The sequence below is a fragment of the Ursus maritimus genome, unplaced genomic scaffold, assembly GCF_017311325.1.
Source record: "Ursus maritimus isolate PB19 unplaced genomic scaffold, ASM1731132v1 scaffold_6, whole genome shotgun sequence".
Classification (NCBI taxonomy): domain Eukaryota; kingdom Metazoa; phylum Chordata; class Mammalia; order Carnivora; family Ursidae; genus Ursus; species Ursus maritimus.
Window position 1 is genome coordinate 58,476,486 of NW_024426774.1, and position 19,464 is coordinate 58,495,949.

Consider the following 19,464-nt stretch of genomic DNA (forward strand, 5'->3'; position numbering starts at 1 on the left):
TTTCTTTCCTTTCTCAAGATGACTGTTCTTTCCTGGGCAAATTAAAAACCATTGAAACTATTTTAAGTGAATGTACTTAAGCTCTGACCTTGGGGCACCTTAGACTTGGCCTCTTTTTGGGGAATGTGAGGAAATGAAAACACAACTTCCACATGTAGTGCTTGTTCAAGAATAATCATTGGCAAATGCCTAGTTCCCATCTTAACTGCTGATGTCCTGGGATAAAGTTCAAGACTACAGAAGATAGATCAATAGCTACCGTTTTGCAAAGACTTAATGTTAGTATGTTGTGTTTTAATTTTCCAGGTATTAATGAGCCCAGGTTTGTGGGATGAGTCAAATCCGGTCAGGTTTATGTTTTCTTTGTCTCAATAGGTCTGTCAGGTCACAGGCTGCATAGAGCCTTGTGATTTCATCTAGGATTAGACTAGAGGAAAGGGGCTAAGATTTCAATCTCAGAAAGTCATGTTGTACGTCAGGAAAAACTGTAGGCAGTAAATAATGCTTTACTTTGAAGTGGGTCTCCTCGTACAATTAAAACACCTTTTTTTGAGGAACCAACTAGATATCTACCCTTCTCTCTGAAAAACCTTAAGGCAGGCCTGCTTTAGGAATGGCAGGCAGATGATTGAAAAGAGATATGGCTGTACCTTCCAGGTCTCTGGCTTGTCAAGAGGAAAGGGCACTTTAAACTACATCCTTCTTATGATTTGTTGCCTGCTGGGTTGGTGGACTCTCTTTTTAAGGGCCTTTAAGAATTGTTTACTGAGGGGCACCTGGATGGCTCAGTCGATTAAGCATCTGCCTTCAGCTCAGGTCATGAAGCCAGGGTCCTGGGATCGAGTCCCTCATCAGGCTCCTTGCTCAGTGGGGAGCCTCCTTCTCCCTCTGCCTATAGTCTCCCCACTTTTCCTTTCTCTCTCTCTCTCTCAAATAAATAAATAAAATCTTAAAAAAAAAAAAAAAGAAATGAGCTTTTACCTACTTAATATTTACATACTGGTTATCTCATAAGTATTATCCAAGTTATGAAGAAGCAAAAATCAAGCTTTAGCACAAAAAGTCTCTTCCAAACTCTTTTTGGGGCCACCTTACTCTCATTCTATAAGATGATTCGAGAAACTTTCAGTTTTGATTATGTGGGTCCCAAGGAAGCCCCCATTACCAAAAGGGCTGTTGGGAGGCTCTGAAACAGCTGTATGTTTCCCCCTTGCAATCTTGCATGAAGTTAGCTTGGTTTCATTTTCCATTTGAGGGGGAAATATTATACCCAACTGAAAATGAAGCAAACTGTGTATTTAGCATCTGTAATTGTATCCTGAGGAAATGTATTGAGAGCTGCTTGAGAAAAAGCAGACCTCTGGGCCTCTGTGCTAACTGGCTCCTTGTTAGGGGATAAAATCTGTTGTTTGAAATGCCCGACTGGTAGCATCAATTTGCAAAACCTGTGCATTTCGAATATATTACTTGTTTTTTCTGTGGTTCACGTCTGACAGCTCTGGGAAGATGGTTCTGACTGTTGTACCTCTATGGTTTACAACTCTCTGAAAATAGTAGTATTATATGAAGTAGTCTAGCTCCTTACATAAAGATTCTTTCCACACGGGGCGCCTGGGTGGCTCAGTAGGTTGAACGTCGGACTGTTGGTTTCATAAGGCTCTGTGCTCAGTGCGGAGTCTCTTTCAGATTCTCTCTCCCTCTCCCTCATGCTTGCTGTCTCTCTCAAATAAATAAATAAAATCTTTAAAAAAAAATAAATGGATGAATGAATGAATGAATGAATATAAATAAAGATCCCTTTCCCTAAATGGGAGATACAAACTTGTTTCTGTCACTTTAAACGGGCACATCATATTATCCATTTGCTAATCCCCTAGTTAATGAGTAATAAACTTTGACACACTCTCAAAGTCAATGTGTCTAAGAAATTTTCCCCTAGCCCATATATTATTTCACTTATTGAATAAATATCTGTCATGTTATTTCCCTGCTGAAAACTTGTCAATGACTACGTACAGGATAAAAGTCCAAACTGCTGAACTTGATCTTCTGAGGCCTTTATCATCTGGCCTCTGCCAGTCCCATCATCTATCAGTCCCATCATCTGTCTGTCCAGGGTATGAGGGCCACTGCAGACTAGCTGAACTGCTGATAGTTCCTGATCATTCTTGCACTTGGTTTTTGTTTTTGCAATATCTGTTCCTTTGAGCAAAAGGCTCAAAGAAGCGTAGGATTAAGGGGATAAGACAAGGTGTAATGCGAATTTAGAAAACTCAACCAGGGCACCTGGCTGGCTCAGTCGGTGGAGTATGGGACTCTTAGTCTCAGGGTTGTGCATTTGAGCCCCACGTTGGGTATAGAGATTACTTAAAAATAAAATCCTTAAAATAAAAAAAAGAAAAAAAAAGAAAACCCAACCAAATTTTAAACATGTATTTCCTAATACTTAAGGTAGTAACTCCTTTTCCTTTTGTTGTCAGCTAATATTCATAATTGCACAGGAATAAAGGGTTAAAGGTTACCCCACAAAAGTATTTCTCAATGAAGTGTCCAAATTTGAGATATCTTTCTAAAAGATATAATAAATGTCCCTTCTTCCTTTGTCTAGATTTAATGTTTCCCTGGTCTTCTCAAGAGCCTTGCTTTCTGCAACTCTTTCTTATTAATGGGCTAGAATTTGTGGAGGTTTTATGGGCTAATTTATGGACTGGAGGTTTCTGGTCTGATTTAGTTGTCACTGGGTAGACTGATATATCTCTCTGTGTCCTGTTCATTCCCCTCACCCCGACCAGTCACGGGTTATGGCTCAGTCGCTATGGATCCCTTGGTTCCCTAGCATTATGGCTGGTTTGGAGACAGTGGTGGGCAGGTATGATAGATCGCAGCCCCAGGGAGTCAGTATCTTTCAGCTTCCCGGATGCCATTCTGAACTTTCCATTCAGCCATCCACCCCTACTTAGTGCTACTCTTGAGTCTGTTGACTCTGACTAGACACTATTGATGTTACTGTGTAACAATGGAGTGTAAACATGGAATGGAGGGTTCTTTGGGACTTAATGGTTCACAGAATCCTACTCCTTGCTTGGCTTAGATTCTCTGCCTTGAGAAGAGCCTGACCCTGTAGCTTTCATGGCTGCTTGCCTGGCCAGTTCTTCGCAGAAGCTAAATCCTAGGCCTACTTTGGATATCTAGCCCTTCCCTAACCAGCCCTAGGTTGCTCCTCTGGGTGAGACCCATAGCTTTGGGCCCTGTGGACAGAGAGGAGCCTACCTGACCCTGGCAGTACATGACAAACAACAACTCAGAGCCTGTTTCCCCGAAGTGTTGACCTCGGCTTGCAAAAGGGATTTCTTAGAGGTGAAAGAAGAATGAAATCCTAGCTTCTTCATAGCTAAACATCCTAGGAAAGAGGGCTAATCTTCAGTGTCATTTTCATAGGATTTTTCAAGCCTGTTAACCTTCCTTTTTCTAAAATCTACATGGGACCTTTTCATATAGACTCTTTCCTTGGGAAAAAATAGCTGTCAAAATGGTATTCACCCTCCTTCCACCTTTCCTATTTGTTCTTCCCAGCTGTCTTGTTCTTCCTTGTCTTGTGCTCTCTAAAGTGGCTGGACCATTGAGGAATAAATACAAAACTCACAGCTCATTCTTCAACTGTGCTCTCAGTACGGGAATGTTCTTCTATGCATCCTGTCCTAGCCCTACCCACTGTATTACAGTCCTTATACCTCCACAAACAGTAAGCCCTGTGAGGATAAGGATGGTATCTATCTTGTTTACCTCCCCAGGATCTAGCATGGTGCCTTGCACATACCCACTGTAGATATTTGTTCCTGAATGAATAAATCAGGGTTTAAGTCTGAGTTCTAGCCTCCAATATATGTGTTCAGAGGTCTTACACTTTGCCGGACTCTAATGACTGACCAGAGTTCTCCAAACATCCCAGCCTTTTCTAATCCCTGCTCTGAGAAGACTGGTGTTTCTTTCCCTGTATGCATGAGTCTGAACTCTTCTGCTTGTCTTTGTTGTGGTTAAGAGACTCTGGAGTCAAACTGTCTGCTTCAAATCCTGGCCTTACTACCTACCAGTGATGTGATCTTAGGCAAGTTACCTATCCTGCCTGTCTCATTTTCCTTGTAAGTAAAATGAGGATAATGATAGTACCTACCTTGTAGTGTTAACATTTATGAAACATTTATAATAATGTCTGCTTATGGTAATGTTTGCTATGGTGATGATGGTGGAATCGTCAGTTTTGTATCTAAGAAAGTTGTCATGTAACCCCTCCCCCCTTTTTTACACTATTTCCCATTCTGATATTTGCAGCTTTTTAGCCTAGGATGATCCATCTATCTTAGAATGAACACTAGCTTTGTTGTGGTCCTAGCTTAGGTTTGTTTAATATAAGAATTTGCTTTTAAACCCCTTTTTCCCCTCCTCTTCTTTTCATAGAATTTAATTTTCAAATAAATGTTTTTGCTTTGTTTTGTTTTAAGGAAAAAAAGGAGAGATGATAGATTTTTCATCATAAGCATGTGACCAGGCTTGTAGTGGAGCCTTCCTCCAAACAGAGCTCTTTCCCATGGGATGGTGGCATAAGATGATAGTTAAGGTCTGGCTTTGACGTCAGGAACAGCTCTGCCATTTAATCATGTGATCTTGGGAAAAGTACTTATCCTTTTAGAAGCATGGTGTTCTTTTATTTAATACCTACATCATAATGTTATAATAAGGATTAAATGAAAGAATGTATGCAGAATTTTAGCTCAGTGCCCAGCATATAATAAGTGCTCAGTAAATGTTGTTTCTTATTATCATTGCTATTTTTATTAGAGATTGGGATTAGAGGTGGGATGACTATCCCTTGAAACTCTCCTGTAGATTATTCAAGACAAATGAGGTTTTTACCAAAGGGTGGGAATGAAAGTCTTGAGGTTATTATGTTACTGATTATTTTTCTTTATCTGCTTTGCAAAGGTTTTAATTTTTCCTCCTCTGGAAGAGAAGATGTAGATGTGAGAACATTAGGAAATGGTAAGATTGCAACAGCATCACTTGACTAGAACTAACTTTCAGACTACCACCCTTCTCAGACAGCAGGTTCGCTGTAGTCGCTTGGTTAAAACTAAAGTGGGCAGAGCCCAGAGCTTCTCCCAGTGAGGAAGCTTTGTGGATTGTGGAGCTACCTTTATAAACTATATGATTATGTCTTAACAGGATTCATTTCTTAAGAGGCCATCCTTATTGCATACCTGTATGTTCTAAGGGACTTTTATGTGCATGAACAAGGTGGTGCCTGAGTTTTTCCAAAAGTTGGCTTATTAATTTTTCCATTTGATAACATTTCAGCAGTACCAGTACAGTTTTCAAAATGCACATCTTCATTTAAAAAGTGATTCTGCTCTCTTAGCCTTCATTTCTCTCATTTTACATTGTTGCATTACAAAAAAGATGATGAGAATTAATCCCGAGTTTAAGATTAATAGTCCCTTCCGCTTATGGAATCATAGCTTTTCCATTTCACTAGTGGATTAGGCTTAGGAGGATGGATTTCAGCTTGGTATGCCTGGGCATTGCCGTGTGTGATAACGTTACCTTAGTGTAACCAAGTCAATTAGTGGTTGTTTGGATTTTATTTTGTAATTAACCCGAGCTTGTTCATGGACCTTTGGGAAAGTAGTCATTTTCACATATTGCCTGTACTGGGGTTTAGCAGCCCCCAAAAAGCCCCTTGATTCTTTCACACATCCTGCTTTCCCCCAGATGTAGTCATGTCACTAAACTTTCAGTCCTCTAGAGCTCTACTCGTTTTTTCACACCTCCTAACCCTCTTGCATTAGCCCAAATGTTAACTCCATCAACACGTTTCTGTTTCATGACGGGGTGTGTGCTGCCAGGAAGGCCCTTTGCAATTGAGCTGGTGAATCCTCATAGAGTACATTTCACTTCACAAGAAATTAAGGAACTTCAGCAGGTAAACCACTTCATGACATGGAAATTGTCATGTTTCCGCAACTCTGTAACTGAACTAGAATTGCTAATTGTTTTTCTTTTTCTGCTACTACAGAAAATTAATAATTCGTCTAACAAAATCCAAGTCCGTGACTTGCAGCTTGTCACAAGGTAAGGGTAGACTCGCTGGAGATGATCTCAAAAGGAAAGTTTTGGTAGATCATTTATCTGTTAAGGGAATTGTCTCCAGAATATATAAAGAAGCCTAACACCTCAATAAGAAAGCAACCCAATTAAAAATGAGGGAGATGATTAAGTGGACATTTCTCCAAAGAGGATATACAGTTAATGAATGAATACATGAAAAAAAATGCTCAATATTTTTTGCCATTGGGGAAGGGCAAATCCAAAACCTCAGTGATAGCTCACTTTGCCCTCACTAGGATGGCTATCATCAAAAAGACAGAAGAAACAAATGTTGGCAAAGATGTGGAGAAATTGAAACCCTCGTATATTGCTGTGGGATTGTAAATGCGGCCACTTTGAAAGACAGTTTGGCAGTTTCTCAAAAGGTTAAACATGGGGTTACTATTATGACCCAGCAATTCCACTTCTAGATATATACCCAAGAGAAATGAAAATGTACATCCACACAAAGACTTCTACATGGATGTTCAAAGTAGCATTATTCATAATAACAAAAAAGTAGAAACAACCCAAATGTCCATGGATAATATATGGTATCTCCATACAATGGAATATTATTCGGTAATAAAAAGGCAAAGGCACTGATAATGCTCCAACATGGATGAACCTTGAAACATTATGAAGTGAAAGAAGCCAGACACCACACACCACATATTGTATGATTCTATTTTGTATGAAATATTCAGAGCAGGGAAACCTATAGAGACATAAAGTTAATTAGTGGTTGCCAAAGGCTGGGGGAAACAGGGAATGGGAAGTGACTGAAATAGGTATGGAGTTCTTTTTTGGGGTGATGAAGTAGTCTAAAATTAGATTGTGGTGATAGCTACACAACTCTGTAAACATGCTTGAAATTACTGAATCGTGCAGTTAAAATGGGAATTGTATATAAATTTTATTTCAAATTATTTTTAAAGAAAGGGAAGTTTGGGGCAAGGCTTGTGTATATTCTGTGTATTTAGACAAACTTCCGTTTATTGTTTTTGTTTAGAGAGGCAATAGGACATATGAAAGAAGGTGAAGAAGAAAAGACCAAGTCCTATAGTGCCTTAATATGGACAAATAAAGTCATACAGAAGAAAGATATTGAATTCCTAAATGACATAAAGGTAGTTAAGTGCTCTCTTTTTATTTTTCAATTGCCTATAAAAGAGTCCTTTCACTTTTGGTTTAATACTAGCAAGTCATAGAGCATGGGCTTTGGGGTATGTGAGACCTGCTTTCAAATCCTGGCTTTGCCATCTACTGGCTGAACGACTGGGCAATTCATCGAGCCTGTTTGAGAGACAGCATTGCTAGTGATGAAGGACCTGCCTCTGGGCACAGATCGCTTGGATGCAAATCCTGATCTGCCTTTCATTGTTGTGTGACCTTGGACAAGTTGCTTCTTCTCTTTATACTTCAGTTTTTTCATCTATAAAATTAGTTAGAAGAATGAAATGAGGTTAGTCTTATGAAGCACTTAGAATACTATCTGGTACATAGAAAACCTCATCAATGCTATCATTTTTTTTTAAGATTTTATTTATTTATTTGACAGAGAGAGACAGCCAGCGACAGAGGGAACGCAAGCAGGGGGAGTGGGAGAGGAAGACGCAGGCTCCCAGCAGAAGAGCCTGATGTGGGGCTTGATCCCAGAGCACCGGGATCACGCCCTGAGCAGAAGGCAGACGCTTAACGACTGCGCCACCCAGGCGCCCCCCCCATCAATGCTATTATATTTGGCCATCTGTAAAAAGGAAATACAAAATAGAATTGTCTAATAGAATTGATGCTAAGATTAAGTGCATAAATAAGACATGTTGTAAATTTTAAGAAGGATAGTATATGTACAGCACAAATATTTTGGCACATGCTAGGTTTTCCTTCACATGAACGTATCAGTGTAGAGGGTCTGCCTATTCATTTGCATATTTCTTCCCACCTGTCCCCACCTCTTCCTGTAAAGATAATTTACTCTCAAATGCAAGGAATGAGCATAAATGGGCACAGAGATTTGTATACAGTTATCACAACATTGTTTAAATGGGGAATATTTTGTAATAATCTAGATGAGCTACTAGAAGAGAATGGCTTAATCTTACAGTTTATCTGTCTGATGAGCTAGTGCTAGCCAGTGTTAGAAATTATGTAGGAGGTGACTATTTATTGACAAAGGAAAATGTTCCTGATAGACGCTAAGGGGGAAGAAAACAAGCTATAAAGAGTATACAGAGGGTGATACATTGTGACGTAAATACACACACAAGTGTGTGTTTGTGTATGCACATGTATATGACTATGGAGACAACAAATTGTATGGCAAAAGATACCATAAATAGGATTTATACTTATGAAAAATACAAATCCCCAATACAGAAAAATAGATAGACAATAAGTGGCATGGAGGAGAAAGCTAGTTGCATACTTTGTCAGTAGAAATGTAAATGTTTAACCTTTTTGAAAACAATGTAACAATGACTGTGAAAGTTAAAAATATATTGATCTTCTACCCAGCACTTTTACTACTGGCAGTCTATCCTGAAGAAATAAAACTCCAGTGCATAAGGATATGTGCACAAAGATGTTTACTTTATTCAAAGTGGCAAATCAGCAACACAACTAGAAACAAAGTGAATTTCCTTCAAAAAGGAAAGGAAAGAACAAGCTAGAATATTATAAAGCTATTAAAAAAAAAACTAAAACAGCATGTAATCCCATTTAATTTATGTTATTGTGTGTATATATACCTAAAATTGTTGGAAAAAAGTTTAAAGGTAGGTTTTCATCTATGACTTATAGAAACACCCATGACATTATGAGAAAGAAAGTGAAGTGCAGAATAATGTTTATAGTATGTGTTTTGGTGAAAGCATACGAGTCATTCACTTAGAACTTGTCTAAGTTAATCTCTAACCCGTAGGGTGGACTAGATCACCCCCAGAGGGCCTCCAGGTCTCAGGTTCTGTGATTCTGTATCAAAAGCTGTTGGCTTTTGGCGCATTATCTGGGGCCTTTAGGATTACAGTTTAACTCTAGACAGATATCTTTAAGACTGCAAAACAAATTTCTAAACCTCTGTTCCATCACGTGTACAAGTCATTTAGAATGCTGGGGGGGGGGGATTAACTCATTTTAAAAATAGATTCGGGGCACCTGGATGGCTCAGTCGGTAGAGCATGTGACTCTTGATCCTGGGGTCATGAGTTCAAGCCCCACATTGGGTGTGGAACCTACTTTTAAAAAAAAAAAATTAGATTCATCATTTGGAGGTAGCCCAATTCAGAGCTAATTCAGAAATAATGCTGAATAAAGCTGCAAGATGATTTTTGGAGGTACAGAGTAAGAGCAGTGAAAGGGTGTTTTTTAGTAGTTCACAGCCCAAATAGACTGATGGGACAAGCTGACGTCTAATGATTTTTTGTGTTGGGGTTAAGACTATTTTCAAATATTCCTGTTGTCATCAAAAATACAAAAATTGAGTTACTGTCCCATTTTGAGAAAGAGCCACTTCAGATTCACTACTTATCTCTTCTTAAGGGCAACTTCTAAGAAAAAAAACTACTTTTTTATATATGTATATGGGTTTCTGAAAATTCAGCAGAATGGGGCCAGCAGGGTGCGGTGTTAGAGTAAATGGTTTCCTTTGTCTACTGAAAACAAGCAGACACAAAACACACACAGGAGTGTGTGGTGATCAAGCGTTATTTTGGAAGCCCAGTGGTGGGTCTACCAGCTCAGTTAGTACTTCTATTGACTAGTTCATGGTTCACAGTCCTAGGATTGAGTAGCAAGGAAGGAAACAGGGAGAAGAGCACTCCTTAGTTACCCATTTAAAGCCAGCTGTTTCTGTATTTTATAGTGGAGGCCATATCTGTACAGATCCCTTAACAGTTCAGCCTTGTCCTTTGTCTTTTTGGCTGGAGAAATGTCAAATCTTATGGAGACAGTGTATCTCAGCAGAACAAAGTGCTTCTAAAATCAAAGCATTAGAGAATCATAAAACTCATGAGTTAGGAGGGGCCATTGACTCACTGCTATGATCAAAACAGTCACACCATTTCAAGTATAGTCTTTGTCAGAACTTGCTCTTTCTTTCTTGGTGGAGAACTTGATAGAGGGGAGACCAGACAGAAATCCTGCTCTTCTTTCCATGGCTTCAGGCACTCCCAAATCATGTAAATTAGAAAGGAGTTGTTCCAACAAGAAATGGCAGAAGATTCAAAGTTCTTATGAACCTGCATTTCTCATTATGCCCAATATCTATTTTTAAAACTTGGAATTAGTTGACCTTTTCTAATATTAATCTCTATTTCTTATTTCATATCTTGTGATAAAAGGAAATCTCTAATTATAAGAAAAACAAGCCCATGCCCCTAAAAAATCTGAATTGTAAGAAAGGCATGCAGTATTATTATTCTTAAGTAATTTGAACTGGGCTTACAAATACTGAGAGGTCCTTGTTTATTGTATACACTTCTTTGTAATTATTATATTGAAATACTACCCTAAACAGTGATGCAACAGTTAATTTTCCAGATATATCTTTTCATGGAGAAAAAAAAAACAAACAAAAAACAAAACCTTGTAAGTAGGTGTATGGTTGTCCATAAAACATGCACACTGCCCATACACACCAGTGATGCTGAGGTCTCACCTTTGACAGACAGCCTTTCTCACCTCAGCCATTCACCCCACTATTAAGTCATCTGTTGGGTTGTGTGGGGGGGAGGTAAGAATAGGTCTTCTAGAAGAGCTCTGTTAAAGTAAAGGACAACTAATGAATCATCGAGCCTTACTTCGGAAACCGGGGATGTACTGTATGGTGACTAACATAATATAATAAAAAATCATTAAAAAAAAAATAAAGTAAAGGACAGACTAGAACTCCAGGGTCCTAATCAATTTAATTAACTGATTAAATACTAGAACAAAAGAGACCTTGGGGATCACTTACTTCAAAGCTTTTTTAAAAATGACATATTGGGGCCCAGTAAATGAGTAACTATGGACGAGGTTATGAGACATTCCACAGAGCCTGAACCTTAGGGAGTACAATTTATTATCGTATTGGTTCTACCCTGACAGTGATAGATGTGGTCCTCCAAAGAAAACATCTGTGGTGGGCTATGAATGACAGAGGAGGTGCTGAGACAGGCTTCCCTGGGCAGCAAAGCTGACTGTATGGTTGTGTAATACATCCTCTTCTAGGACTTAAAGATTGACCAGAAAACACCTCTGCGGGTCCTTCACCGGAGGCCCCTGGCTGTAAGAACTCGCATCGTTCACTCCATGGAGACACGCTATGTGGATGAACATCATTTCCACCTCTATCTGAAGACTCAAGCTGGGACGTATCCTTTCGCCTTCCGCATAGCAGTACTCTAACCAGAACCCTGTTGGAAGAGTTCATGCTGCCCTAGAAAATAGGTGCAATTTGATCTAGGCACGATTAGGGTAAGGATTAGGTTGGGGAAGAGCCCTTTTTTTTGGGGGGGGGAGGGTTCCCATCTAATTTGTATCTTTCAAAATGACATTTTAAACCATGGGGCAGCAGCCAATAGAGCGTGAACTTTAAAATAGTCAGTGTCTCACACAATGCTGACTGCATCGTAAGTACTCAGAAAACAGTTTTGATTGATTCATTTATTGATTTGTGTTTTTATACACTTTGCAAGTCACATTTTCATAACCACATTTGGGTTCTTTCAGCATTTTGAGCATTTGCCCCAAATCAGTAAACACTGATAGTAGAGGGGAGTGGCCCAACTTTATATGCTGATCTTCACTTAATTTGGCCACTGGCCCAAAACAAGAAAATAGTCTGATCACGTGTTCATATGGTACCCTGTTTTGTGTGGTTTTTGTTTTTAAAGATTTTTTTAATTTATTTATTTAATCAGAAGGAGAGAGAGAACATAAGCAGGGAAGTGGCAGGCAGACGGAGAAGCAGGCTCCCTGCTGAGAAAGGAGCCCCATGCAGGATTCGATCCAAGGATGCTGGGATCATGACTTGTGCCAAAGGCTGACGCTCAACCGACTGAGCCACCCAGGCATCCCTTTTGTGTGGTTTTGTATCCGATCTGAGTTGTTAGTTAAAATACATCAGGGAGTTGCCAGAGTCCTAGCTCTAGTTTATTTTTCAAAAGTGCTCCTAATATTTGTTTGTTTGTTGGTTTTATATTATTTAGTGATCCAATAGCATGAAGTGATAAAATACCTAATATAAAACTAATGATACACTTATGGGTATAAGGCAAAAACTGTCGTTTTAATAACCAAGTAGCATTCTCACCATGTTGCTGTAGTCTGTTTCTGCTTCTCCATCGGCCTCCTCTCCCTTCTTCCTCCTCAACCTCGACCTCCTCCCTTCTTCCTCCTTGATCTGTTTAGACCACAGTGGGCAGACCTTTATAGCTTTGTTGTCTGGAGCACATTTGCCTACTGTAGATGGAATGTGGATGAAATTTCAAAGAAATCACAGATTTTTTTTTTCTCTTTTTACCTAATTCCAGCTTTTACTTTAGAGTGTTAAGGTGAAATGCAGTGGTCTTTTGAAGAAACTAATGTCTTTTCAATCTTATTAAAACATTTTTAGGACAGGCGTGTGTATATAACTTACAGGCTTAGCCAAGAAAAACTGTCTGGTAAAGCTTTAGATACCATGTGATTAGACACAGAAGTATGCGAATTTTTCACATATATTGCTCAGTAGGCTGAACTAGTTCATTTGACTTACACCTCATCCTTCTGGCTATGAATAAGAACCATTCTGGCCCTTTTAACTGGTTGTTCTGGGGCTTTTTGGTCAACTCTCATCATTGCTACTCAGAAGTAGCATTCTCAAAAGAAAAAAGAATGATGATTGTTGAGTAAGTATGAGTTCAGCAAAGAAGGCAGTTACTAGATAATTACATGTCTTAAGCTTGAGTCAAAACATTTGGTGAAAGTAGAGTGAATACACTTTCAGAAAGTAAGCAGGACATAATATCAGCATATTCATGGTGTAAGTTTTTTATTTATCATCTGAGAATAAACTTATTTTTCCTATTCAAATTATATTAAATTTTATACTAAGTGCCAGTTTATAGAACACAACATAATGCTGAATGAGTTTTTACTGAATGCTAGCAAAATTACATCTCCCAGATGACTATTTTCAAGGCTGTAGTAGAGTCCTGTGTAAGGAATGTTAATGTGATCTTAATAAGTAATTCTAGGATTAACCAACGACTTCAACATTTGAAGACCTATGAGGGAAACACGAAATCGCCCCTTTCAAAAGACTTAATTCTCTTGCTAACCATGCAAGAGCTGCAAACAGCAAAAACTTAGGTCCTTTGATAATCCTTCTGCAGGGCCTTTATCAGTGACTAAATTAATATTCTCATTGTCCCTCCCATCCTACTGTTATTGTGTCACTAGGTCAAATTAGCAGGAAAGCCATCAAAATCACTCTATGTGTGACCCTGTGGAAACCTATCTTCTGGCAGATGCCAGCTGCTATTATGGAAAAATGGGACCAAAACAATGACAAAATGGAATTTGTGGCAAAGAACAAATAGCTAAAGTTTTTTTGTTTTGTTTTGTTCAGCACTGAAGTACAGTTCATTTTAAAAATCCATATCCAGGGTTGCCTGGTTGGCTCAGACAGTGGAGCGTGGGACTCTTGATCTCAGGGTTGTGGGTTTGAGCTGCATATTGGGTGTAGAGATTACTTGAAAGTAAGTAAGTAAGTAAATAAATAAATAAATAAGCTTTTATTTCAATTTTTAATTTGTTTTATTATTTTATTATTTTTTAATTTAAATTCTAGTTATTTAAAAAAATAAACTTAAAACAAAAATCCATATCCAAACCTTGGCACTTGGAGATGAGCTAAAGAAAAAAGAAAGTCATGACTTTTGGTAAGTTTGGTATAAACACAGGTGCCAAGTCCTGCTATTAGCTGCCAGGCTGGTAGGAACTAGTTTGCCAAGGTTTATTTTCTATGACACACATCACGGGTCACAGCTCACAAATAACCTTTCCCTTGTAACATTTCTGCTTTTGTCTGTCATTTCCTTTTCACCTAGCAAATCTCACCAGTTAGTGCTGCATAGCTATCTCCATTGTTTCCTTAAACAAACCCCAGGTACATTAAAGAGTTTGTACATGGAGACTTTGGGAGAACCAAGCCGAACATTGGCTCTCTAATGAATGTGACTGCAGACATTCTTGAGCTGGATGTTGAGGTAAACCATTTTATTGTGGAAGTGCCCATTTGTACATTGAATTCAGCCAAGGTTGTGCTTTGGTGGGGGGGACATTAAGCCAAATAGGTATCTATCTCTACTCAATAGGTATTTGAAAACGGCCAAAATCTCACAGTAGCATTGTATTGCAGGGAGGGACTATCTTTGGAATTTTTATCTTCTTAAAAAATACAAGATCTCATTTATGATTCTTGCAGATATATAGCTAATTTACATGGGGCATGAGATCTTAAACTCTTACATGGAGCAAGGAAATGAAACTTAAGAGCCCTTTATATGTCCTTCGGACTCTACAGAGTTCATTCCCATACCTATTTTGTTTTATAAAAAATTTAAGGCAGACTACTCAGAAACATACATTCAGGACAGGGATAGAGAATGGGATGAACTAATGGTTATTAATAAAAACAGTTCTATAAAGGACCCCTATGATGTGGTACAAATTCTTAAGTATTTAAAAGAGTGGATTGAATAGGTCCTTCTGGCCATTCTCATTTGAGTATCAATAGGTACTGAGTCACAACTTGTGCTCCTTGACGAATACCTGATGAAGAATGGGGTTCCTCTCCCACGCCCCCCCCCCAGCAAAAAAAAGTATTAGGAGGCTAGCATTTTGCGCTTAGGATTAATACCAGTTATCAAAAGAAGTGGGTATAGTTGCCTTGTGTGCAAACAGCTATGGTAATCACATGATAACTGGAGCATTCACCTTACTGGCATTGTCTTGAATGCTTTCAGTTTAGATTTTATACAGTTCCTGCAGTACAGCCATTGATAGCACCTTCAAGGTTGCAGGGAGCCTTCTAAGAGGGACTGTTATTTTGAGGAAGACAACCTTCTGTTAAAGATGAACTGCATTCATCTTCTTTCATCTTAATTCTTAGAACAGTTTAGGAATGACAGAGTCACGGGCCAGTGTTCCTCATCCCTGTTTGTCCACTGGAATCATCTGTAGAGCTTTTTAACATCCCCCCACCCCCCACTTTCAACACATGCAAGACTGTGACCTGAAATGTTTTGTTTTCAGGCATGAGAAACAACCCATTAGCTTATATATGGGTGTTCAGTATGTGGCTGTGTTCTGAAACAAAACCAAAATATCTTCTTGGGATTTCTGAAAGACATACATACACACAATAGTTATTTGGGCTTTTCTAATAAAATTTTCCTGATTCTGGCAGTGACTCATAGATTAATTTAAAAAATCACTTCTGGTAAAGCATTTTGGGTTTTAAAATTTAAGTCTCAAAAAAACCCATAACAAGACATGGTGGGTACAGTGGACTTTTTAAAACTTCTCAAATTAGGCCCTCTAGGGTAGTTAAACTACTTCTAAAGCCTAGGATGTGACTGTTTTATGGGGAGAAAAAAATAATCTGCCACTGTAATTTCATTATGACTTAAATCAAGGTTTTGTTCTAGAAGAGCCAAAGTGAGTAGAGATAGATAAATTTGATTTTAAAAGAAACAAAAATTCTGAAATGATACACAATGATCACTTATCCTTTTCTAGTTCCAGGCGATCTTTCATATTTATTTCTCATTTGGTTGCTAAGTTACAAATAACACGTAAGTGTATAGACTACTTGAGTGCTTGTTAAATGCAAGATGGGAAAATGAAAATGATCTGAAGAATAAAAGTTGCTGAGACTTCTGAGGGACCGTTGGTGTTGCTCCCTGAATTTGTTTGTTAATTTACCCATAAATAACATTTACAAAATTTAGATGTACTCAAGTTTTTTATTGGCCAAAAGGTACAATTAATATAACCAGCTGAGTAACCAAGTACTCTGTGAATTCAGAAACAGACATTGGGCCCAAGAATCTCAAGGCCTAGTATGGATTTTAGAGTGCTGAATTGTGGTATTCAATGACGTTTCTCAAATGTAGCTTCTGCTGCTGCCTTATATTAAAACTATTAAGTTTATGCAGCATTACCAGCAAATGCTTACTGGAACAGTAATATGTTTTCATGTCTTGTTTTCTTCCTTCTAGTCTGTAGATGTTGACTGGCCCCCTGCTGTGGATGACTAGCTTTCACATTTGGAAAGAGTAGGGTTTTTGCGGCATGATGCGGACCTCCATTCAGCTACACTGTATAATGGCTGTTTACTCACCATTACAGTGTCTTGGAAACCATCTGGATCATGTTGATCTATGTATTTTAAAATTTGTTGTAACATCTCAGGATCTATGTATGTGTATATTTTGTGTTAAATGTTCTAAGGATGTCTTATGATTTTTCTTGTTCCCTCTCCAACACGTACACGCCAGACTATGAATAATGAAAACATTCTCTTAATTCTGTCATTTAGAGAAGTACCCAAACAGGATACATTCTCTGATAATCTGAGAAGCTATCATTTCTTTTAGCAAAATTTCCCTCCACAAGACATACTACCTTCAAAATCATGTTCTAAATTTTTTAAACAATCTTGATAAAAGTTTATCTATATTTATACAGCACAGTATCCTATAATATTCTAAGATAGCAAATGCAAATCTAACATCATTAATATTTTTTGCAGTAAGCTTTAAGCAAGCTGCTACCAACAGAAGTACTTTTTGATATAATCTGTCACAAATCGTAATGACTTCAAGTGACTATTTTGACAACTTAAAAATATCAATACATTTCCTGGGGAGGAAAAGAGAAACCTTAGGAATTGAGGCATACCCTGTTAAGAGACTTCCATAAATCTTTTAAATAAGGAGACACAAGTGCCTTCAGTAACTTCAAACCCAGGGATAAGATTTTGAAAAATTAAGATTGCTAAACAATCTGCTATTATTCCAGAGTGCTTCAATATATTATCTAATTTCAAACATCATAATCAAGTGGATAGGATATTATCATTTCCATTTTATAAATATGAAAACCAAAGAATGAAAGTTAAATGATTTATCTAAAATTGTTAGTTACTTCCATATCAGGGGCTAAAACTGAAGTTTCCTGGTCTCTAGGGTCCTTTCTTAATAAATCTTGTTACTGAGCACCCACTGTGTGAAGGAGGCACCTGAGAATGTCATTTAAATGCACTAACCAAAAAAATAGTAATAATAATAAAATAAAATAATTAAACAAATAAATGCACTAACCATCAGAAATGACTTTTAGAATTTAGATACCACATCAAGGAGCTTGCCAAAAAGCAACCCAAGTATATTTCATATGATTCTATACGATTACCATTTTTTAATAAGTTAATCATCAGTTGGTACTATGAAGAGGAAAAAATGAAATAAGCTAAACCTAAAGAAAATGGATGGGTCATTAAGAGAAACGTTTTGGCAATCTCATTAAAATTTCAGATTTAAATGTAATTTCTATCACCCTGATTCAACTATCTGAGCTTATTTTAGAACACGTGACTTGGATAGTATTGGATGATTGTTTCCCATCCCTTCATTAAACATACTTCATAGATACCAAGATGTATTATTCATTTTAGAAATCAGGAAAATTATTTAATTGACATGAAGAAGTTTCATATGTGCATACTAGCAAATAATTGTTTCACTATTTTCAATGCCAGAAAATGAGAAAGGGATAATAGAAATAAACTTCTGATAAACACAGGTAAGAACTTTTGTGTGAATGTTTCTCCGTTTTTGGGGAAGTTTTGCTACAGAAAAGATTTATGTAATTTGGAAGATAGTCTTTCGCATGTGTCTTTTTGGCTCAGCTTTGAATTTAATCTGCAAAATGGAAAAATTAAGAACCTCCTTAAAAGAAGATTTCTATTTCTTAAATTTCTATTCCTGACATTATGCAAAATTTCAAGCAAAAAAGTAAACATTAGCTGTATATACTTATTCCATATGTTCATATATTATGAGACATAGGTTGTTAAAAATCAATGTAGGTCTTTGTTTTATGCAAGAACTGGGAACATTAAGTAATGAAAGTACTATAGTTTCACTTTGCCTATGTAAAATTATTTTAAAATTAGTTCTGTGATCTCTTCTCAGCTTTTTTTCTTTTCAAATTTTTATTTAAATTCTAGTAACATAGTGTAATATTGGTTTCAGTAGAATTTAGTGATTCATCACTTAAAAAAACACCCAGTGCTCATCATAACAAGTGCCCCCCTTAATACCCATTCATAGCTTTATTTTTTTTTCAATTTTTATTTAAATTCTAGTTAAATCTTTAATAACACTTAGAGAAAGATCCCTTTTTACTTAGTATTTCTTTGTCCCAAATATAGTTTGATTTAGTTTCGGACAAACATCAACTCAACTCTGAATACCTGGAAAAGGAAAGAAAGAAAAGAAAGATAAGAAAGAAAAAGAAAGAAAGAAAGGGAGGGAGGAAGGGAGGAAGGAGGGAAGGAAGAAAAAGAAAGAAAGAAAAGAAGAATTTCCCAAGTAAGCAAGTAAGATAACTGGTTATATTACCAAGTTATATGAAATAAGCTTAGAAGTTAAATTTCCATTTCTAAAGAGAAAAACATCTTACTTAGGCTGAGCTTTTCTTTTGAAGCTTTATTCTTGATTTTTAAGCCCGTATAAAGAGAATGAACTTTGATGCAAGGTTTTCTGATTTTTAAAACTGGTACCCTCTTGGTGCCTGGGTGGCTCAGTCAGGTAAGTGTCTGACTTTTGATCTCAGGGTAGTGAGTTCAAGCCCCATTTTTTTCTTAAAAAAAAAAAAGGTACTTATTTTTATTAGGGAAAAAAATACTGCTTTTATGATATTCATTTAATTGTTTTTCATCTTGAAATAATTTCAAACTTACAGGAAAGTTGCAAGAATAAAGAACTTTTTTCCCCTTGAACCATTGAGCTAGTGATGCTCCATCACCCTGAATACTTTAGCGTATAATTTCTATAAACAAGAACATTCTTCTACTTCGCCACAACAGAACTATCAATTCAGAAGTTAACACAGATATTACAACTCTGTGTAATGTTATGTCTCTTTAGTCCCCACCAATCTGAAACAGTTCGTCTTTCCTTGGCTTTCATTATTTTAACATTTTTGAAGATTTCAGGTCAGTTATTTTTTAGATGGCTCTTCAATTTGGGTTTGTCTGATGTTTCCTTATTATTAGATTCAGGTTGT

General features: G+C 37.4%; 1 protein-coding gene across 4 annotated transcripts in view; it reads left to right on the forward strand.

Moving 5' to 3' along the window:
* The window catches only part of PUS10 (pseudouridine synthase 10), a 70,940-nt gene extending 52,200 nt beyond the window's left edge, over positions 1-18,740 (forward strand). For all 4 annotated transcript variants that reach the window (XM_008699893.2, XM_008699894.2, XM_008699895.2 and 1 more), the window contains exons 12-18: positions 4,981-5,037; positions 5,901-5,977; positions 6,071-6,126; positions 7,154-7,271; positions 11,353-11,495; positions 14,276-14,375; positions 16,392-18,740. In XM_008699893.2, the coding sequence (XP_008698115.1) occupies positions 4,981-5,037; positions 5,901-5,977; positions 6,071-6,126; positions 7,154-7,271; positions 11,353-11,495; positions 14,276-14,375; positions 16,392-16,430 (590 nt within the window). In that variant the 3' untranslated portion in view covers positions 16,431-18,740. The remainder of the gene's footprint in view (positions 1-4,980; positions 5,038-5,900; positions 5,978-6,070; positions 6,127-7,153; positions 7,272-11,352; positions 11,496-14,275; positions 14,376-16,391) is intronic.
* The last annotated feature ends 724 nt before the right edge of the window (positions 18,741-19,464 follow it).